Source organism: Corvus moneduloides, chromosome 8, assembly GCF_009650955.1.
Source record: "Corvus moneduloides isolate bCorMon1 chromosome 8, bCorMon1.pri, whole genome shotgun sequence".
Lineage (NCBI taxonomy): Eukaryota > Metazoa > Chordata > Aves > Passeriformes > Corvidae > Corvus > Corvus moneduloides.
This window is the reverse complement of record NC_045483.1, coordinates 8250383-8273601: the sequence shown is the minus strand read 5'-3', so window position 1 is coordinate 8273601 and position 23219 is coordinate 8250383. Positions and strand designations below refer to the sequence as shown.

The window sequence follows — 23219 nt, the reverse complement described above, 5'->3', positions numbered from 1 at the left end:
TTGAGGACTAGCAGCATCCCCAAGGAGAAGGACTTGGGGGTGCTGGTGGATGAGAAGTTCAGGATGAGCTGTCGGTGTCTGCTGGCAGCTCAGAAAGCCACCCATGTCCTGGGCTGCATCTAAAGGAGCGTGGCCAGCAGGCCAGATTCTCCCCCTCTGCTCCACTCTGGCGAGACCGCACCTGGAGTGCTGCATCCGCCCCTGGGGGACCAGCAGAAGGATGAGGAGTTGTTGGAGCAAGTTCAGAGGAGGACAACAAAGATTCTGGAGGGCTGGACACCTCTGCTATGAAAACAGGTTGAGAGAGTTTGGACTGTTCAGCCCAGAGAAGAGAAGGCTCCGGGGAGACCTTAGAGAACCTTCAAGTACCTAAAGGGGCTGCAAGAGAGATAGAGAGGGACTTTTTACAAATGTTTGTAGGGACAGGACAAGAGGGAATGGCTTCAAACTGAAAGAGGGCAGGTTTTATTAGATATTAGTAAAAAATTCTTTACTGTAAGGGTGGTGAGGCACTGGCACAAGTTGAACAGAGAAGTTGTGGATGGTCCATCCCTGGAAGTGTTCAAGGTCAGGCTGAATGGGGCTTGGAGCAACATGGTCTAGTGGAAAGTGTCCCCATGGCAGAGGGCTTGGAAATAGATGGCCTTTAAGGTCCTTTCCAATCAAATGATCCTGTGATTTGTTATGAGGGATCCTGTGATATGTTATGAGGGATCAGAACCCCAGCTGACCTCCCTGGCAGCTGTGGCTGAGGCAGGCTCCTCACTGGTCCCAAGGCATCCACACAGAGATGGTGGCCAGAGAGGAGCTACTCCTCTGTGCCTCATCCAGCACAGTGGTGGTGGGATATCAGCACCGGAGCCTGTGAGGCTGCTCTGAATCACCCTTTGGAAGGGCTTCACTTCCTTGCTGTCTGATCCAAGGCTGCCTTCTTGGCAGAGGCCTCCCCCCAGCAGTCAGTGGTAAACTCTCTGCTTTGGCTGATTGGTTGGTGTTTTTCCAGTGTTTGCTCTGACACATAATTAATGAAACGTAAGTGCCTCCATTTATTGCTCTCTAGAGAATCCCTTGGATTGCAAGTCCTGGCCTTTGGGGACATTTCTATTGTTTTAACTGCCACCAAAGCCAAGGGAAGTTAAATCACGCTCTGTTCAGTGTGATGGGAGGGAGCTCACCTGCCACTGTGCCCGGGTGTTGCTTGCAGTTGCCTGAACATTGTCTCTAATGAGAGACACGCCACAGTGGCTCTGGCATTGCAAGGTGACCACTACCCACGAGGTCTGGGCTCTGTCACCAACCCAAGCAAGGTCAAATCACTTTGAAATAGTTGACTGATCTTTCAGCATCAACAAGCAGCCTTGGAAGACTGCGAGGAAATTCTGAGAGAGGGAAACAGTTTGACATAATTCAGGTAAACAAAAAAAAGCAATCTGCGAGCCTCGTGCTACAGGCCTACTGCCAAATCTGCCATCTCTCTTTTCCAAGGGCTTCACCTGCCTGAGGAGCAAAGGTGACTCGATCCAACCTGTGTTTGGTCAGGTCTTGGTTTAGAGGTGTGCCTACACTTTTGAGGTGCCTGCATTGTAGCCATTACCTGCTGGCAGGAGACCTTCTTGATTTGGTATTGGGGCTGGACAGGCCAAGAAAGACCATGAGGGCTCCCAAGCACAGTGTCCAAGGTCACAGCTACCTGGATTGATGGCTGCTCTCTTTATCAGGTTGGTTTATGAAGCAGAGGCTTTCCTCTGCCAATCCTTGCTGATGGAAAACACCTGCTTGGCACTAGCTGGATCTCTCTAGATCTCAGAAATGTCTGATTAAAGCCAAGCAAAACAAGGGGCTGTGGATTCTGGGGGAGGTTTTACCTGGAGCTGTGGAAGGGTTTCACTGCCAGCTGTCCTGCCTCGCTCATGGCGCCCTGGCTGCACAGCACGGAGGATGTGGGAGCTGTGCAACCACCTCGGACAATCTGCAGGTCACAGAGCAGAATTGCCAAGGAAAACAATGCTCCTTGTTTGCCTCAAAAGGCTGAGCCATTACCTGCAGTGCACCCGGAGCTGCTCGGACAGCTTTGGGAGCAGGTGGACAGGCAAAGACCTCACTGCAGGACAGACCTCCTGTTCCCCGTGACAGCCACCCCCACGGGCTTGAGTGAGACCTAGGCCAGAGCAGACACATGGCAAGAGGAAGGGAGCAGGCAAAGGGCGTCACAGGTTTGGTTGTCAGCAGCCAGATGTTGAGCCCATGAGAAGCTGACAGCAGCTCGCTCTGATTTCTCATCTTACTGCATGGCTGAAGATCCCTTCTGATGAAGGGCGAAGCCCTTAAATATTTTCAAGAGTCCATTTAATCAATATTGCTCTGACAATCTAATTACTAAGGTGAAGCCAGGGCAGTGGATTAGTACAAGCCACTTACAGCATGAACAGGTCAGAGCTCTGAGCCCAAGTTTGATTTTTTCAATCTCTTTGACTTGGAGAGTTTTCAGGGAATTTGCAAGCTCGCAACACAGGTCTAGGCTGACCAGCACAAGGTCTGCTTTTTCAGCCATACACTGCTTTTACCCACAGTGTTGATATAAGTGATTCTCACCTTCTTCCTCTCCCCTGTGCCAGGCACTGACCAGAGTTAAAATAATTTCAGATCTATCATTTTTGGAGTATTTTTAACCACTTCCTTTCACAGTACAGCCTCAGAAACCCTTCTGTCTGGCTGCAGATCGCAGCTTGAAAAACTCTGCCTTGCATTTGCACCCTGCTTCAGTCCATCTCCAAAGGCAGCAGCAGTTCCCAAAGAACTGCAGGTTGGAGGGCCCAGGGCAGTGTTTAAGGACACACCAGCCACCCCGGAGGGAGCAGCAGTGCCTACTGGGCTGTGCTCGCCTACCCTGTGCCAAACACCAGCACTTTGGTCAGAGCTCACAGACTTCGTGCTTTCATCTGCTGCTTTTCCTTATTCCACACACATGGGATTATTTTAAAATAGAAACTTCTTAAGAAGCTCTTAGACATTCATAGGACCCAGACTGTTAGTGAGGAAGGTGCTTCACTTGAGGCGTTTGAGCAGCCCTGCTAAGATCAGTGGGCAGCTGCACACGGTCAAGGGCCCAGTGAAACCCAAGGGCCAGAGGATTTCCTGACTATAGGGCATCCACTGGAGCAGAACAGCAACAAACACATCTAACAGCATATTTATACACGTTAGATGAGAACAACTTGTTCAGCAGCATTCTGCTACTGCAACAGTTACATTTATGCATGCAAAAATCTCTCAAAATCTGGCACAGACCCACTGTGGTTTGATGCAAAATAGCCTAAAAACAACCGCAACAACAAAACCCCCAGCAGAGCTCGCTATTAAAAATCCCCTTAAAATAAAGCAAAGAGAGAGAGAAAAAAATAGCAGTGATGATTTCATCATTCACAATCAGCCACAGAAGAGAACTGCTAGCATTTGGTTAGATTTTTATCACCCAGTAGCCGCAGTATCAGCCTGGCTTACTTGAGCACTGAGCTCTTAACATGTGCCATAAGAACCCTTCCTCTGCATGCAGAGCTGGGCTGGGTCAGGCTCAGACACAGACCCAAAAACAGGGGTGGGAAGTTGTTCACCAAATGGCCGCTTGCAAATACCACCACAGTCAAAATTAGTATTTGAGGAAGCTTAGCTTCAGGCTGTTGTTTCCAAGCAGCAGCGTTAAGTACTCAGGAAGCACAAATAAACCTTGATTTTTGGTCACATCTGTCACCAACAACTGTACCTGCTATCAGTGGAAAAAGCTGGAAGAAAAACTGTGAGCTGCAAAACAATTTCAGCAAAGGGTCATGAAGGTAACTGTAGCCAGAAAATTCACTGGGAGCCATTGGCCTGATCCTGGGAAGCTTGAGGTTGTTTTTCATTAAATTCCAGCAAAAAAGTAGGATGCCCCCTCCTCTCATTTAAGGTATTCTGGGAGATACTGGAATAAACTCCGTAATTTATCACCTTCGCAGTATTTTTTTCCCTTTTTGTGGCTCCCTGCAAGGGCAGGACAACCCCTACCAATCCAATTCCAAGGTTTTTAATATAAGCACCACCAGAAACCAGACAGCATCGCTTACTATTTTTATAAGAAAAATACTGTCATGGTTAAAAAACAAACTATGCTAGATCTCCACAAGAGAATAAATAAATCAGAGGAGCAAATGTGGAGCTGCCACCAAGGACCCAGTCCTTGCTACTGGGATTGTGGGGTTCTCAAATTCACGTTATGAAAGGGAAAAGCATCGAGGGCACTTAGAGGGACTGCAGTTCTGAACTGCAGCACAGCTATCACCTGTCCACCGCAATTCCCAAGGGATGAGTACAGCAGGAGAGGTGTTTTCCCCGGCTGTGCTGTTCCTCCCACTAGCAGTAGAGAAGAAGCACTGCCACCTCCTGTTCACCGGGCGCAATAGGAAAGCAGGGGCTGGCAGCGAGCACGGGAGGGGCAGACCCCTGCAGCACTGCTCGGATTCCCCGAGCACAGTCAGACCCGCTCGAGGGGAACGCGAGGGGTTTTGGCGGTGCCCTCCGTGCCGGCAAGAACAGCCTGCGGGCAGTCCAGCTGCTTTTAGCCCAGAGCGTTTGTTTGCTTGCAGGCATCACGAGCTCCCACTCCTCAAGGATGAGCAGCCAGCACAGACCCCACTCTGAGAGCTGCCAGCACAACCTGGAGTCAAGGCAGCAGCAACTAATGGGACAAATCACAGACCCAAGCCAGGCTTTCATACATTTCTATGTTTATTATTTCAAAGTACAGTATATACATAAGGTATAGCAATACCTTTGAAAACTTTATACAGAAACAGGTATCTACAAAATTAAATCAACAGACATTCTGTGTACAGGACTTAACACATGGATTGGAAGAATCAACATCGTTTCAGTTAGAACATGAAAATGGGAAGGAAACACCCACCCATCTCGGAAAAGCTCTAAATACCACCCAGCTCCCTCTGCAACACAGGCACCTGCCCCTGGACAGGTGAGACAGGGAACACCTGATTCCTTGTGCCACGTACTGCTGTCACAGGGACTGGCACAGGAAGGGCGAAGGCCCCTTGGGATGGGCCTTGCCCTCTGAACCCCTCCCTAGATTCGGGTCTTTGCAGCATGTGGACACTCAGCTTTACACCTGATGCACTGGGAAGTCAGACATACCATTTCCAAATTTTTCTTTTTTTCAGTTATGAGCCAAAACATTGCAATGAAAAACATTTTAAGAGATACTACAGGTGTTGCCAGCAACAAATGAAGATAATGAGAAAATATTCAAGGAAGAAATCAATCTCCAGTTTTCTGGATATTGTAACTAAAAATATTGCACAACTCTGCGTGGCAGCAAGCCAGTGATTTCTATAGCATAAAATAGTATTCTTCAGGTCAGAGAGTCTGGCTTCAGACAATGACAGTGCTGGATTTTACAGAAGGTGGAAAAGGATAGGCAGCTTTCTTGTAGGGCCTCTAGCAACATCTGTATGTGCGATGTTTGAATTCAAAGAGCACCCTGAGTATTTAAGAAACAGATGTTTAAGCTTGTAAGACAGAACCAGCCACAAGCTTGGAATTTTCAAAAGCAGCCTGTGGCAATAACACATCTAATGGACACTGAATTTCAGTGACAGGCATGTAGCTAAATGCTCCAGGCTGCCTTCATGATTAGTTTATTAATTTACCAGTTTATCTCCAAAATTCAGTTTATCTGAGGACAGTTTTCAGTTTCAGGTTGATAATACAATTTCCAGAACAAGGGTAAGTGGGATGAGATCGCTACACAAGCCTTGCACCCATCCTGTACCAGCTGGTGCTCACCTGTGTGAGCTACCCCACAGAAAATGTTCTCGGTATTGCACCAAGAGCATCACACTTCTGACAAGCTACCCCATGGAAATAGGGCCAGCAACATTTTATGGCTGATACATCAGTGCCTCTCAAAAAGGAGGAACATCTTTATGCCAAGTGCTGGTTGATCCCATCAGGTATGCATCACACCCTGGGCTGACTGGAGAGTCACTTGCCAATGTGCAAGCCAGAATGACTTCTCCATCTCTAGCAGATATGCTTAAAATAACACCTGTGGATGACAGCTTTGGTCCATGAAATCACCATGCACAATAAACAATGTGTATTTTGGCTGTTTTGCGTGTCTCCATGACCAAGGAAAAAAGAAGTCTGAGAAGTTATTAGTGCTACAAAGAGCAAGCAGCATTTCCAGCAGGGCAGGAGGACAGCTAACAAGGTTTCTCAACTTAAAAGGAGCAACAACCATGCCAAAAAGAAGTAAGAATTTCCACAAAGCCATTGCACTGATTCCATCTGCACCACACCCCTCCTTCATTCACACTGTACACCTGGAGAACATATATTAAAAGATTACAATATTAACATGGTATCAAAAATACTGGAGTCATTCAGCTGAATGCCTGAAAACATCCAGAGATCCGGTACATTAAATCCTGAAAACACAAACATACAAGAGCTAAGCTATGTTTCAGCATGCAAATTGTTCTAAAGTACTTTTTCTCAGCAGAAGGTCCAAGCTCAGTCATGAACAACTGTCTGTTCGCTTCCTGGAAGCTGTGACCAATCTGTTTCAGCAGTCAGGTATTTTCACATCACTTAAACAACAGTAAAGCAGAGGGTAGTCCCATGACTGGACTGGCCCAAATTTCCTAACATTTCAGATAACCATTGCTCTCAGGAATTAGAAAAATAGATGTATAAAACCCCACCCAGATTAAAGGCTTGCAGTTTCTATATAATGCTCGCTCAGGTTTTAAACAATTTGTTCCCACTCTCCCTTTCTAAAGTAATACTCAATCCTTTGACACTGAAGGGACCTGCCATCCCAGACTCTTGAAGCTCTCTGGACCACAAACCAGGCCTTAATCCCACGAGGACTTTTCAGAGATGCCCATCTTTAAACGAACAAGGAAGTTCTACTATCTTGAACCTAACTATTCACACCAAATTAGGCTCTTTTGCTCAATTGGTTTTACTACAAAGCTCAGGCAACTCAGTGGCATCTGAAAATGGAGTTCACAGCCCTAAGTCACCCAGACGTCTGATCAATTATCCCCCTCTGTGCTGCCAGATCAGGTCCCTCATTTTGTGTATGATGCAAACAGTGCCTGCAGTAAGACAGATTTTCCCCCCACACCCCCCTTTTTGATTAAAGTAGCTAAAGCATTGCTCTTGTAAATGTACATTGACTCTTCTCATGACAATAGGAAGTTCAAGTACTTAATAAAAACCTGAAGTATGTATTTACGCTGTGATCTTATCAATTTATTTTGGTCAAAAGATGACAGATACAGAAACTATGCACTGACTGCTGGAATAAAAAGATATTTCAGATCCTGTATATTACTTATCCTGGAATTAAAATGTGAACACGATGTTGTGACTAACCCAAATCTGGTCACTTTGATAGTCTTCCTCCATCACCACCTCAGCCACTGAAGGACTAAGTAATAGCTCTCAGTTTGTGCAATTTTGACCAACTAATTCTTCACAACAGTAAAATCAAGGAGTTGCACAGATTTCTGTGCCACTTTCACAGTCAACAATAGATTAAAATCCCATTTAGATAGATTTCTTATTTCTTACCATTATTTTCACTAGTTGGTCTAGCCACAGATAATGACAAAATTTAGCTTCCATTTGCCTTTGAAAACAGATGCAATCACCATGTCTACATGTACGTATGTAACAAAGGGCAGCTAAAACTCCTACTTCTTAAATGCTGTTAGTTATGCAGAAGCCCAGAGAACTTTATTAGCCAACTATCTGTATCAGACTTCTTTAGATCCACATGTCTAAGGATCAAGGGTTTACAAGATTTGCTGAACTGACATTGGTTTCAATTACATGAACTCAAGAACTGAATCAACACTTTCTAATCCCTTAGTTTTACTGTTGTTTCACACCTCTGGAATAAAGAAACTGACCAGCTGAATGTTAATCTAAAGCAGAAAATATGCAGTATCATGGCCACCACTTAAAACCCAAAATTTTGTGACAAAGCATTATTCCATGCCCATGTCAAAAATGCTTAATCAACTCAAAGATCAGAAATAATATGCAAGAAAGGAAATAAATGTCTGAAAGCCCTTAAAGCTCAGTAACACTGGATATGTTCAATAGCAACTAAGACATAACTGGCTTTATTTTTTTTTTAAGCTCCATCTTTAAGTGACTGATTAATTACACAGTGCAGAAATTAAAATCTCATGGTAACTCACTCCAAACAGTCTGCACTGCAAAGCATCTGTATGTCATTTCAAATAGAAGTTCCAGATAAATGTAGTGTGCAGTGAATTTCAGAAGTGCCTCAGGCTGGTACTGGGTAGACAGAACCACACAGATGCCAAACCCTGTTGATCTCTCACACAAGTGAGCCTGTGTGGTCAAAGGCTGCTTCTGCAAAACCCCAGATGCTTGTGCTGGCAGGCAGAATGTAAAACACAGTGGTCTGTAGCACCTGCCTTTTCTGCATCTTCACGTTGGTTAGTCCCCAGAAGTTTTAGTTATGTCTGCTTTATTCTCTGTTCCAGTTCATGCTTGTGTTTAATAAGCCGTTCTATTTCTGTTCCTAGAGTTTGCAGGTTTTCCTTTAGAGGGGGGGGAAATGATAAGGTAAGTTATACATGGAAAATGAGTCCATCAGCACAAAATGCACTAATAAGTCAAAATTACTGTTTATGTCAGCAGGTTGATACTTTCAAGTATCCAGAACAAATGCAAATGATTAGACAGAGCTGGAAAAAACCAAGCTCATTTCAATAGAAGACTCAAAGCTCTGGGCAAGTCTTTTTTTGCAGTTACCAGTATTCTACAGGATGCCTAGAAAGTATAGCATCCAAGGGGAATGATAATTAGAGGAAGAGATCTCCAACTTGTGCACAACACTGCAGCTCAGCTGGCAGCCCGCACACCATTCTCCAGGCTGCCACCTTTCCCTGGCAGCAGATGTTGCTGCCCCAGGAGCTCAAGAAGAGACCCTGCCCTGCTGAAGGCACAGGCACTCCAGAACTTATTTCAAGCAGCAGCCTATTAGTGCAGCATGCTCTGACGGTCCTGAGCTGGAGGTACAGCAGGGATCATATCACATAACTCCCTGGTTAACCCCAATGCTATCAGTGGCACCAAATCACAGTGAGTTGACTTCTGAAAAGCCTTTTAGCAGCTTTTCTGCTGCTATCTGAGGGAGTATCTGAGAACCACAAGAATGTGTGGAAGAACTGGCACAGCTACTCACTTTCAATGTAATATTCTTCAGTAATGTATCCTCTAACACAGCCTGAAGCTTCCTGTTTATCTCTAAGGAGAGTTCCAATGTGAGCCCACTGTCTGCAGGGTGAGATGTATACAGAGATGCCATAATCCCACCACGCCTACTCAAGTGTACTTTGTTGAAGTCAGAGGCCTCTGATGACAGTGTTCCAGCTTCTTCCCGCAAAATATAACTCTGAATAATTCTGGAGGATAAAAAAATAAAAAAAACAACATCACAGCATTACAAGGCAGAGAAGAGTCAGACACTGAAGTAACTTCAGATTCCTGACATAAATAATTTTATTTTCAAGCAGTACTGTATTACCAAAAAAGCAGTAAAAAGTACTCCTGCAATTTCTAAGTCAGAGGAAAACCTGGGACATCAATAGTGATATAGGAGATCCTGATACGCCAAGACACTGCAATGTTCAAGGTCTACTTATTTGGAAGTATTCTGAAAAGCTACTGGGACAAAAAAAGTACTTTAAAGAAGTCTCTACTTTTCTCTGCTGAAAGACTCCAGACACTGAATCTTAAGCTGTCTACACATGAGACAAAAATTACAAAGTCTCTTCTCAAGAGTCTTCCCAAGTTGTGATCATGTTCTGTGAAATGGGACCAGCTGGGTATAAATGTCTGGACTCATTAAGCAAGGGCTATTCCTAACAGGCAACTGCACCTTCCAGAAGCAGGTATATGCCAGTGTTTCTTCCCCTCCTAACTGGACTTCCAGACATTATCCTGTAAGATGAGATTTTTATTTAAGTGGAATCTTGTTTCACACATTAACTAATGACCACCTTTGGCTCAGATGCATTGTTTGTTTGATATGCATACCAGAATACCATCTGGAATGATGCAGATTCTCCTTCCAAAACAAACACAATCAGCACCCTTTTAAGCACATGAGGAGAATGGACTCTTCTGTTAGCCAGTGGCAGCAGTCCACCTCACATCAGCTGCCTGCTGACCATTTTGCTATCAAAAACCCACTTGTGCCAGTTAATTCCTCCTGAAAAAATTCGGTAATAGTAATAATTGCCAAACACTTGGCAATTACTATAACTGCTGGAAAAAGGAAAAAAAACCCCAAAACTAATTCTACTTTTGAAATCTACTGTCACTGCAATATTTTTACTGTTTTAAACATTTTCATTTAGACAATTACTTTTCTTATATAAAGTCCAAAATGCTTGCCTAGTTCATCAGCTCAACACTGAAAACCTGCATGAACACAACACAGAACATACTTTGTTTTTTTCCTGATTTCCTCCACCAGCTGTTTAATGTGATCCTCCATAAACTCCATCTTCTCATTTTTTCGAGCATGTGCCTTCTGCAGCCTTAGTATTCTTTCAACCAAGACAGCCTTGTCCACCTCTGGGAAGCTGTCCACAGCCACTGCAGAGCCAGTGTTCTCAGGGGACCGATCCTCGTTGCTGCTGCGCGCGTTAAGGGACCCTGCCAACACATCAGCATTTGTAAGAACTCCTTTGGCTTTTACACCAGGTAAAGTGCCCCCAGCAGAGCAGTGCATGCACCAATTACCTGTCAGGAGCTTAGGATACTTTCCTCAGGATGCCAGTTTCCCTTTATTTTAGTGGGGTTTTCTCTAAAGGACTCTTACAGTGTTGAAATGAGACACACTGGGACAGCAGTGCAGTCCCCTCCCGTGGGTGCTCTGCCTTTGGTGTAGGTCTGCTCCCTTCAGGAATGCTAATTCCCACTAAAACACCTTCATATTCATTTACTCCGCACAAGACTGCGCTGATTTTAAATGTGTGTTTTGGAGTAAACTAAAATTACAATACTATCAAAACTGTACAGACTCACAAAAGCTCTACATATAAACACTCTGCAGCACTGATCACTTAGAGCTTGCAGTATTTTCTTTACTTTCTGCTGTTCTTTCCAAGCATTTGTCTCTCTCACACTGAGATTACAGGACATCTGGACAGAACTAACCCAACTTAAAACTCAAAGATATCAAGGAAGGAAACATGCTGTTTTCAATGCTAAAGATGAGTTCTAACTGGATAGAAAGTAATGAATATTACATAAACCCACTGAAGTCTCTAATGATGCTAATTGATTTCTCATTTACACAGTTGCAACTGTCCATAAGGTAATTAAACAATGTGGGAAGCCACTGCTGATTTTTATTTTGCCTATGGTGGCATGTAAAAAAGTCCTCTATAAACTGGAGTCCTCTTGAGCTTCCTCCAAACATGAAAGCAACAAAATAAAAAAGGCAGGTATTTAAAAAGAGCCAAAATATATAAAGATCATAAACATTACACTTTAATCTCATAATAAGCACCTACAACTGCAGTCAGCCAAGTGCATTTTGGTGCTTAGAGGCTATTTTGTCAGTTTTAATGGGAGGCTGCCCACACACTGCATATGCACAAACCACATAAAGAGCAAGCACACTATGGCAACCTTGCTAGGACTGAAGGGCTGTTTGGCAGCCTGGCTATGTGCTCCATTACCTGATGAACTGGAACGGCTCCCCATGCTGCTGACTTCTTTGTCGTAATTACCATTTTCCATCTGATCCAATTTCCTCCGTGCTAGAAGTATTAACAAAACAATGGTTACCAACAGCAGAGTAAGAACTAAAAATTACAGCGTCACCAACATACAGAGCCTCTAATCATCTCTGACCTGCACTAATTTAACGTGGCTTGACAGCTGAAAGACAATGGCAGCAACTAAAAGTAAAACCCAAACCCCACCTCCCTCTGGCCCCAGCCACAAAGCACCTGGATGTAACATCCACCACGATCCCTACACACTGCAGCAGTTGCAGTTGAAGGAGGTAATGTCATATATAGGATTAACTGGTAACAGTAAGACTTCAATTCGATTTTACTTTTGATTAGGTCTACCATGTAAATTACTACTGAATGGCAACTCTGTTCCAGCATCTCATAACTGTATCACTACAACCAGCAGAGTGTAGTACTTGGGCCAGAAGCACCACTCACTCAGTAGGGATCAAGAAGGAAAGCACACAACTGTTCTTACATGCACAAAAAGGGACAGGAAAATTGTCTTGCACAGTGCCAATAAGATTTCTTCTTTCAAACACACTTCAAACACATTCAATTATCTTCAAATCTATTTGCATTCAGAGCATATGCATTGTTGGGTATTTAATGACTTCTATTTGTAGACAAAATTAGTCATCAGTCTCGCCATATCCAGCTTTAAAAACTGAAGTGTTCTGTTTAATGTACTAAAAAAATAACTGTCACCAGCAAGTCCTGATACAGAAACTTCTGGCAACTTCTGAACATACTCCTACAAATACTTACAGTGACATTTCAGTAGTCAGATACATCATATAACAAAGATGAAGCTCTTTTGAAATAAGTACTTCATTTTATGTGTAAGCCCACTTCAAAAGTTACATTTTAGACTGAAAATTAACACAAAGGCCTGTAACTGCAGTTTCCACAAGGTCTAACTTGCTCACTCTCATTGTCTTCAGGGACACAGAGAGCTTGAAGGGTGACACTCAAGCAATGAGCACACAACAGACAGGACCTGAGTCTCCACCAGACCCTGAAGGGATTCCAGATGGGGCTGACTCAAAAGTGAAAATAATCTCCACCTAGCTGAAGTTGTTTTGTGAGGTCTTTCAGGTTGGCTGCGTGCTTGCGCTTCTGGGTAGCCAGGTCATCCTTCAGTTCATCCACGTGAGTCTTCAGTGCCGACAGCTCTTCCTGCTCTGAGGCCAGCTGAGCCTGCAGGGTCTCAACCTCCGACTTTCGCTGATCCTCCTCCTTCTGTAACTTGATGGCCTGAAATTGTGATTTTGTTTTCAGTCATACACAAAAAAATTCTAGCCTAACCATAGTGCATGCTTAACACCCCTACCTGCACTTTTCACCTGGGAATCCATTCATGCTTTACTTTTATTATTTAGGCTGAACACTAGCACTTCATGTGAATAGTAAGATTCCTCAACTATCTCCAAACATCTACATGATACAGTACAAAGTCACATGACCTTCCATGACACACTGAGTTTATTAAAAATTACAAACATGAGCTGAGGAACAGCTGACAGTAATAAATTTCACAGGCAAATCAGAACTTTTTGTCTGTTTCAATGACAGTTGCACAAACAACTCTCTGCTCCCAAAGACAGAGCAACACAATGACACTTCCTCATTCCAGTGCAGTGTGCCTCAGGATTTCTTTCCCCTTGGAAACATGAGGTGTTCATACCCCACTGCTACTAATGGCAAACTCAAGGAGAAATTGCAATCCGGTAAGTGAAGACATGAGGTGGTATTCATGTGCCACATCTTTATCTGCATCAGGCATCTCATTAGAGCGAAAACAAGCTGCCCAGTGTACTCACCAGATCATCTTTAGCCTGTTGAACACACTCCAGCTGATTCTGCAGCTCTCTTTCACTGTAAGAAAGCTTATCCAACTGGCTCTGTAAGGAATTGTTTTCAGACTGAAGCTGTGCATTCTTACTGGTTAATTTTTCAGTGAATATCAATAGCTCAGATTCTCTTTTCCGACTACCTTCAATGTCCTTCTGAAGATCAGCAATCAGAGAATTGGAACCATCTATTTCTTCCTTTAAAGCATTAATTTCTTGTTCATCTCTGTCAAAAAAATTGTATCTCATTAGGGATAACCTGAGCTCAAAGACATCAAGTTTTATTGAAATCAAGGCATTCAGGGCAAGCCCACATAAGGCAGGGGAACAATTAATGACCCTGGAGCATCCATTAGTCACTGGATCATTTTAAATGTCAAGGGAGTTTTCACTTAAGTTCACGACACGCTGCAGTGCTGAAGTGACACATTTCTGCATCCCACAGAAGGACATGCAGGCATTAGCTCCTCAAGGAAGGCCATCTCTCCAAATTCAACATTTCCATATGACCTTCAGATCAGGGTACAAACAAAACCCTCAAAACCAGACCTGGTAGGTAAGAGGAAGGTTTGCAAACCCAATAAAGGTGGCCAATCTGTAAGAGGACCTGTCTTTAAGAGACAGGGAAATACTACAGTTTGGAGTGTCTCTAGGACAGCAGCATGGTGATTCCTGAAACATCCTTATCCAAGCAGTGCAGCTCTGAATCACAGGGCCTGTCTTACTCCACTATCCCTTCCCCAAAAAACAAGTCTCTCCCCTCTACAAAATAAGTTTTTGTTTCTACTGGAAGACTCCCATTAGGAGACCTTTCATCTATCACACCCAACCCATTTGAGTGAAAAATGCTGCATCTTCAGTTAGCATCAACATTCTAGAGAAAGTGTTTGAAATTAATTCCAAAATTAAATAGCTTTTAAAAATGTTACAGAATAAAAACATCCCTCTCATTTGCTCTTGCGATATTACTTCATTAATTTTTCAATCACAGGATTTTCTACACCTTTTCTAAAACTTTACTTTCAAACATCAGCAGAAAAAACCTCAACTCCCCCACAGGGAGTGTATATATTCAAATTTAAAAATAAAATTAATATTACACAAAGGAAGAGCACACATCTGATTTAATTTACTGACATGGTGTAATTACAAGGAGGATCAATTAATTTTAAATCAACAATCCTGTATTGATTTGTTTCTCCAAGAAGAGCTGAGACACAGTCATTTGTGCTGCAAAGTATCTCACCTGTAGCTCCCATTTAAAAACCTGTGCCAGAAGGCTATGCTTGTATTTCACATTTTCAAATATGTTGTTTCATTATGACAGGATAAATCTCTGCCTAGCAGTCAGGGTTGGACCAGACAAAATTAAAGGTTTAGACCATTCTAAAAGAGATGTCTAGCTTATGCTTAAAAATCTGCCCATGAAGGAGACCGGGGAACACTGGAGGTGATCAGTATCCAATTCAGCCATGAAGTTCTTCCCAGCACTCAACCTAAAATCACGTTCCTCCAGTAAACAAGCATAGCTGAACATTCACTTTATAATACAGCCTTTTATACATTTCAGGATGCTTGTCATGAAATTGAAATAAAAGACAATATGAAATTTGATTTAGGGATAATAAATGTTGTATGGGAAGGATACTGAAAAAAAAATATCCAAGTTGAATGAGAGACATATTTAAGCATGTCTCAATTACCGAGAGGAAAAGATAACTGGAAAAACACATTTGCAGTTTCACACTTTGATCAGTGTCACTTTAATTCATTTGGCAAGATTCCAAGTGAAAAAGAACTGCTACTGATTCAAGTGTAGGCTCCAGTAGCCTCTAGCACACTGCATTTCCCTGGAAAGGCTGATGACACCATACAGGTGACCAGCACATAGCAAACGGAAAGTGGTTGATTTGCTAAACCCTGAGGAAGGCCTATAATTACTGAAATACTTTTCAATGATAAATGAGAACTGTTTAACAGCACGAGAGGGACAGACCCATGGGTGGTTCTGCTTATCTCACATTTATCTATCTCCATTCATTCAATACCACTGGAACCAGCAGAGTGGACAGCATTTGTATATCCCAGCCCATATGTACCACACAGATGAAGGACCATGCTCAGACACTCCTGAATCGCACATGAGCTCAACCCTCCCCTGAGATTATTTCCCTCACATTCTTAAATGAGCAACTCTGACACAGCAGAATGAATTCCAGTCCATTAGAAAGACAAGTGCCTCATACTGTCTGAATACAGCATCTGTCAATTAAGTAAAATTCTCTTCATTAAATACTTCCAGTCATCCATCACCATTTTAAAGCAATTTGTCTATCTTTCCAGTTTAGTTGCTTCCCCTCTCTCTTTTAATAAAACAAGCACTGGGCACACAGTGAAGAAGACATAACTTCCTATAGAGTAGGCTAGAAATCAAGCACATTTTAATCTAATAATGAGGGATGCTGAATTAGATTTATCAGTCTCAATCCCCTTGTTTTGTAAGAGGCCACCATGGTTATCTTCAGTATTAGCAACATTGATTTAAATTAGGACAGGTATTTTTCAAATTAAAATACATTTAAAGCATCAGTAACTTCAATAAAACAAACCCTTCCACATATCAGATAATCTTTTAAATCATTACTCAAAGTGCACAGCTGTACCTCTGATGTTGATCCTGCAGCTGATCTACAGTTTTGACTCTGTCCAGCAAATTCTGAATTTCACTTTTCTGTCTATTTATTATTTCTTTATACTTGGATAACTCATCTTCTGTTCTTAAGCGCTCATCCTCTAGACACTTTACCTAAATGGAAAAAAAAATAAAACCAGAAACTATTTAGTGTCACAAACTTCAGAGTTAAATTATTCTGATCAGCTGTCTAGATTGTTGTACAAAGCTAATGTGTTAATTTTTCGGTGGTTCCAAGTAACTTAGAACAATATCCCTAAGTATTTCAGATCAAATAGAGCCAGAAAAATAAACAAAACAATTAAATTCAGCAAATGTGATTATCGTAAGTTCTGTCCAAAGACTAAACTTAGCAGCCTAATGGATCAGGATCCACAGATATGATGTTTCCCCAGTTACCAAGCCAACTCCTTACTATATCTTCCTCCCTTTTTCCAGTCCTACTGAACTGCTCTGGAAAGAAGGATTGCCATGCTATTCTACAGACTGTCCACAGGTCATGGATAGCATAACCCCTTACCAGAGGTCATGTGTATGAACTCCACAAAACTCATTTCACACATAGGAGAAGCTTATAAGCATTTCATTTATACTAAATTTACAAGATTTGAAGTGTTTACAGGATTACGACTTTCAAATGCCTCTCAACTTTTCAGCCAAATGAGGTGCACACCATGAAGCAAAACACTGCTGTGTTATGGATCAACTCATACTCCCTAAAAAAAAGTTATCCAGAGTCAACAATTATGTATCCCTTCTAGTCTCATGCCAGCCAATCTCTAATCACAGTTTATTCCTGAAGAACTAGAAGTACAATTAAGAGATGGAATGTATTCTTGTTCCAAAAACCCAACACTGCTTCCAGCCCCACTCCAATCCAACTCAGCACACATTACCTTTGTTCTCAGTGTTCGAAGCTCATCCATGCTTTCCTTAAATGTTCTCTTCAAATCTTCCAGTTCTTTTATTTTTGCATGCTGCACCTTTTCAGAGGGTAAAAACCTCATTGAGAAAAGTAAATGTACAGTGGCACCTCAAAAAAATCTAGGCCAATACAGGCCACCACAACAGCTGAGAGGCCTGAGGCAGAAGAGGGACCCCAAAGGGTTGGTTTACTTCTCCAAAAAGGAAAGCAAAACCTCAAAGCTACTTTATTCTCAGGAGAACCAAGAAGAAAAGTAAGACTGTACATGCTGCTTTTAGGTACACAAATCTATGGCACAACAGGCCCTAGGAAAGCTCTAAGCAAACTGGCACTTGGTCACCTCTGAAGATGGTGTGTGCACAGATGAGCTGTGAGCAGATACAACATCATTAGAGAATTTCACTTTGGGGTTAGCAAATCTCTGCCAAGAACAGAGGCTGGTCCTTGTCTCTCCTTGCCATGTATCTTGGCAAAATAGTGGTCAGAGAAAGGCCCGCCTGTCATCTGAATTTGTGCTTTTAATTACAGCAACATTCATGTTTCTAAATCAAAGAACATTCATTTTACCTTCATTACATCATATTTTTCCCCAACTTTTTTTTTAAAAAGTGAATCCAAGGTAGTACCTGAAGACATCCTCCAAAAAACAATGCTAGAGGGCAGACACCTGTGATTTAGTATTAGGCCACAAAAAAAAGACAAAACCCAAAGAATTTGGCTAAACTGTAAGCAACTTAAAATAAGATTCTCAAAATTAAAATATCATGGAATTCTTAACCACAAAGTGGACTCCACACACCACATATTTACCTCCAGGTGATCAGACTTCTCCTGAATTTGTTTCTCTAGTTCTCCTTTAGTTATTCGGAATTTTGCATCCAATTCATTTGATTTAATTTCTTCTGACTCCTAAAGGGATTGAAGAAATGTAAGAAGAGTTTTAGAGTTTTATGTTTCCTTTTCTGTTCTACGAGCGTACAGACAGCTTTTCACACCACTGAGTGCTCCCTGTAAGCACATCTCTGATAATCCTGACCATACCAAGAAAGACCCCCACACTACATGCCAATCAAGATAAACATTTTCCCTTTTATGTAACAACTTTCCAGTAAAGAAACCAGTCACTATTCATCTCAGCTTTGGAGCTTGCACAGGATAATTCCTCCCTGCTACAGCTTAAGCTAGAAAGCAATGAAAAAGAAGACTCGGGCACTAAACAATAATTTGACATCTTGAGAAAATGTGCCTACTTGATAGGATTTTATCATTTCCTGACAGTTTTTCCTTATCTGATCTCCTTCTTCTTTTGCTTCAGTTAATTTTGTCATTGCATCTTTGAGGCGTTCTTTGGTTTCCTACAAAAACAGTAATTAAAAGAATGGGTTAAACCTAGTAAAACTCGTTTACTTAACTTCATCTGAGAAGCACAATTCTCATAATGAAACTTTCCTTTCAGTCTGAAAAGAATTAACAAACACTATTTTTCCCCTTGCTTTGTTCAACCATTACTTTAGGCAATTCCATTTGACCCACCACTGAGGGCACAACAAAAGGATCTCGTTTATGTGCCATGCACATTTCCAGACAGCAGATTTAATTCTATCACTTAAAAACTATGACAATTTATTTCAAACACCGCCCCCCCAAAAAAACCCTAACAGCAAATGAAAATATGATGACCAAATTAAAGAGAGTTCCACAATATATCCTCCCTTCACATTCTTCCAACATTTCCATTTCAGTATCAGTATTTAAGAGCACTATTCTGAATTTTGCTGCAGGTATTCAAATTAAACAGAAAAACCACTTTAGAAACAGTACATAAAAAGTAAACAGTATAAAAACTACATTACTCTGATTATATTTTCATGTAATGTTATCAGCACCATTTCACCCACCTTGTGTGAATCCATTTCTGTTTTCAATTTGTTCTGAGCCCATTTTACTTTGATAACATGAGAACTGATTTCTTCTTTCAATTTTTCTATTTCTCTGTTGTGTCGAGTGGCTTCACCATCCTGAGAAAATTTTATAGGTTTTTCATAGTTTAATGATCCAGTATTTCTACAACAAAACTCCTGCCCAGTTATCAAGTTGTTTTTTTCTTAATGTCTGGATTTTGCAAAATCATGCACATATTTGAGAATGCCCAACAATGCTTTAATCCAGTGGGAAAAAAAACCCCATTAGTGTTGTGGTTTGAATAGCGAGGTAAGGTTGCATTAGTGTTAGTATATGTTAATGTTACATATCTCTGAAAAGACAAAGCACCACAGAGATCATTTTTGTTTCAGAAGAGTAGTTCTCAGGACTTTTAACATGTGTCCTTCTGTGCACAGTACCCTTGCTCAGAAGAGGCCCAAATTAAAGTTCTATCCCCAGTCATTTATTAACTTTTGGATCTTCCACATGAAATAGAATTGTACAACACAGCCGTGAAGAAGAATACAAAAAGACCTAGGTAATTTAATAGTAATCTCTTACTGCTTTCTAAAACGAGTAGAAAAATTTTGGATGAAAAATCCTATTGCTTTATTATCTATTTTTAGTTGTACAAGAGAGGAAATACAGAGTGAAAACATAGGAAAACAGCAAAAAATAAGATGGCAATAATTTAATGCCATTACAGCCTTTAAAAAAAAATCTGAAGCCAGAAACTACTTCAAAATCTGCAACAAGCTGTCTTCTCAATTTCGTCAAAAAAAAATCCCTAATGTTTCACAAACTAATTTTCAGGGAAATATTAAAAGGAATTCCAAAAAGATTGCAACGAGAACTGAATAACTTTGTTCCCCTTCTCTTGGAGGAAAGGCACTTTCACAGCTATGCAGCAAAAACTAAATGAGAATACGTTTTACCAAGTACAACAGCAAACAAGTGATGATGTTCTGACAGTGCTTTTAATCAAGTCATACAGCAATACTTGGAGTACCTTAGCTTCATAGAGCTGGTGCAATCTTCCTTTTTCCTGAGAAAGTTGTTTGATTTTATTTGTAAGCTTTTCTATTTCTTTGTTTGCATCTCTCAGTCTTCTCTCAAGGACCTCTTTTTCCTTTCGGAGGTCAAGTGACTCCTTCTCTCCTCGGACATATTTCATCACCATCGTTTCCTTTTCATGGCGAGCTTCCTCACATTTCTTGTTTGCCTTGAAAAATATCAAATCAGAATGAATCAATCTAGTATTTCATAATTAACTGGATATTTTCAGTATTGCAGTAGAACAGCATAAGAAGGCAGGACTCAAAAGCTCCAGTTTGGCAAAGACTAACATTAAATCCCTCTTAAGCATTGAAATTACTCACACTCCTAACAGTGAACATATATCTACGCAGCTGCATCTTCACAGCTGAACATCTCATATGAGTTATCAATACATTAGTAAATTCTTGTTTAGAAGGAAAGAAGTATAAAGTTTAGGAACAAAATAATTTTGCAAATACTCAGTAGTGGTCCTCTGTCTTCCCTCATCCACATGCCAACTGCACAATCATTATACAGTGGCTAATTTTTCAGATGGCTCCCTTTCAGTGGCTTAATTTTACAGGTGCCCCCACCCCAGCGTTAGCAAGTTCTGCTTCAAAATAGAAATAAAAAACCTAAAGTCAGACACTGAGCTTTAGAATACATGCAATAGAGAAAATACTTGGCATAATATGATACTAAGAAGGAAAAAAATTCCCAGATTTCAATAATACATAAAGACAAAATAAGAGCTTTTTGCTGGAATTGAGAAAAATATTAATTTTCTGACATCCTGTCTGAAAAATGCTATTATCAGCTTTTAGCTCCTTTTGAATCAAGTTCAGCTTACAGGTAAAGAAGATGAGATTTCCTTGAGAGCTGAATTCAATACATATAAAAATAGGTATTTTTTTTAAAGAGTTATCAGGCACTCTGAAGTGTTAACAGCTATTTGGAAATTCACTGCTGACAGTTATCAAAAATGCAGATATAACTGCACATTAGGAGTTCCAATTTTGGAAAATTTTGTCTTACCTAGTGATCCAACATGTTTCCTACAAGAACCAAGTTTTTTCAATAACGGAGATGCTCAATAGTTTAAGGTTTTCCATATTACCTGTTCCATTCGAAAGGCCATCTCTTTATGCAACTGCTGAATAGTATTTTTGGCTGCTGCATCTTGAGTTACAAGTCTGTCTTTGCTAGCTTTCACTTCTTTATTAAGCTCTTCTATTCTTGCTTCCAGCTAAAATACAATATCATGATATAATTATAGAGACAATAACTCTTTGATCATGGTTTATACAGGCAGGCATATTTCACACAAAATTAGATGCTTCAGCAGATATTTACCTATATTTCACACTTGTCAAGCTGCAACCACCCATATCAACATCTAGCTTTGCATGACAGTAAAAGCATGAAAAGATGTCAATTCTTATATTTCAGTGAGAGTGAAGATGCTTCAAATCAAGTAAAACACAAGGCGCAGTAATTTACTACACAAAGTAATAGATGGACAGCAAGGGCTGAGCTGCCAGAGCAGAGCTGGCTGCTATCTGAGGTTGCTGCATCTTCCACCCTTTTGTTCCTATTCTTGTGCCATATCCTTCACCGTGCCAGCAAAGCAGCCATGCATCCATACTGAACTGGGCTGGGAATTAATTCACTGAAAAATCACTCAGCAAATAAAGATGAGCTTAGTCACTGTGCTGGCACATTTTTAGCCACCTAGTGAACCAAGTCAGAGACCTGATGCAGCTGAAGAATAATCCCCAGCATTAACTGGACCACTTCCCAGGGTGTGTTCCCGGCCAAGTCATGCACGTCCAGCAGGAGCAGCGTGGTGGCTGCAAAGGCTGTGGCACTGCCCAAACGTTGTTCAAACTGTGCCTAACGACTCTCCTCTTGTCCTAGGGGAAAGCCAATTCACCCAGCTAAGGGGGTTTTGTTTGCTTTGGGGGAGAAGGGGCGAGATCTCAGGGTCAGTCTCTTGAGTTTTGTGCAATCCCAAGCTGCTATGCCAGAGGCAAGAACCACCTAATTTGCTTCTGTTACCACACCATGACTTCACCACACTCCGTTCAGCTCTGCAAACGCACCACGCGCCAGACAAAAAGCTTCACGTGTACAAACAGGCAGGTAGAGTTTGTTTAGAGCTGTGAGTGCAGCCAAGCCTTCATTAACTTAAAAGTTACCATAAAACACTAATTCATAAATACCAGCAATAAAACACTCCCATCACAAATGAAAAACTCCAAGTGTTTCACTGCAATGTCTCTTATGACTCCAGGTGCTCTCAACTACTGTGTAAACCATTACAGTCCAAAGAATATTTTCTGAAATCACTTGCAAGCATGTAATATCACAAACACCCTCACAAATCCTTTTTTCCAGAATGGAATAAAGTAATTGCTGCATGATAGAGCTTCATGAAATCATACAGTGCTATCATGGAAATACAGACAAGAAAGAATGAGGGAGCTGCTCATACTGGTTTATTCAGGAGCAAGCAATTCCAATTTGTAGCCTAAAAATAACACTTTCCAATTCAATTTTCAATCACATCATGGATTTTCAAATATTCTCTGAAATTAACCATGAATATATGAATATATCACACAAATATATTCCTCTAGAATACTTCAAGCCTGACACCCTGCTTTGTGAACAGATTTCTGTGTGATGCAGTTACCAACAAAGAAACCTGACAACCACGATAGTCACCAGCACTTGGAGAAACAGAAATTTGTATTTTAAATGCTATCTCTTGCCAGATTTCCAAAACATAACCTATAATCAGTTCCTAAAGCTGGCCAGCCAGCTGCAGGGACATCAGCAGATAGCTGATAACAGACAAGCAGTGACACCTGGTGTGAAACCTTTTCCTCCCACACTAAAACCAGCCTACACCAATGCACACACCATGGTCCTCCTTG

At 41.5% G+C, this 23219-nt stretch overlaps 1 protein-coding gene across 3 annotated transcripts in view; it reads right to left on the bottom strand.

Moving 5' to 3' along the window:
- Positions 1-4743: 4743 nt before the first annotated feature.
- The window catches only part of CCDC186 (coiled-coil domain containing 186), a 35584-nt gene continuing 17108 nt past the window's right edge, over positions 4744-23219 (bottom strand). For all 3 annotated transcript variants that reach the window (XM_032115962.1, XM_032115964.1, XM_032115963.1), the window contains 13 exons: positions 21398-21526; positions 20252-20464; positions 19218-19337; positions 18570-18674; positions 18130-18228; positions 17291-17377; positions 16366-16508; positions 13673-13928; positions 12917-13106; positions 11790-11870; positions 10548-10758; positions 9281-9500; positions 4744-8633 (listed from right to left, as the gene is read on the bottom strand). In XM_032115962.1, coding sequence (XP_031971853.1) covers positions 8550-8633; positions 9281-9500; positions 10548-10758; positions 11790-11870; positions 12917-13106; positions 13673-13928; positions 16366-16508; positions 17291-17377; positions 18130-18228; positions 18570-18674; positions 19218-19337; positions 20252-20464; positions 21398-21526 — 1938 coding nt within the window. In that variant the 3' untranslated portion in view covers positions 4744-8549. The remainder of the gene's footprint in view (positions 8634-9280; positions 9501-10547; positions 10759-11789; positions 11871-12916; positions 13107-13672; positions 13929-16365; positions 16509-17290; positions 17378-18129; positions 18229-18569; positions 18675-19217; positions 19338-20251; positions 20465-21397; positions 21527-23219) is intronic.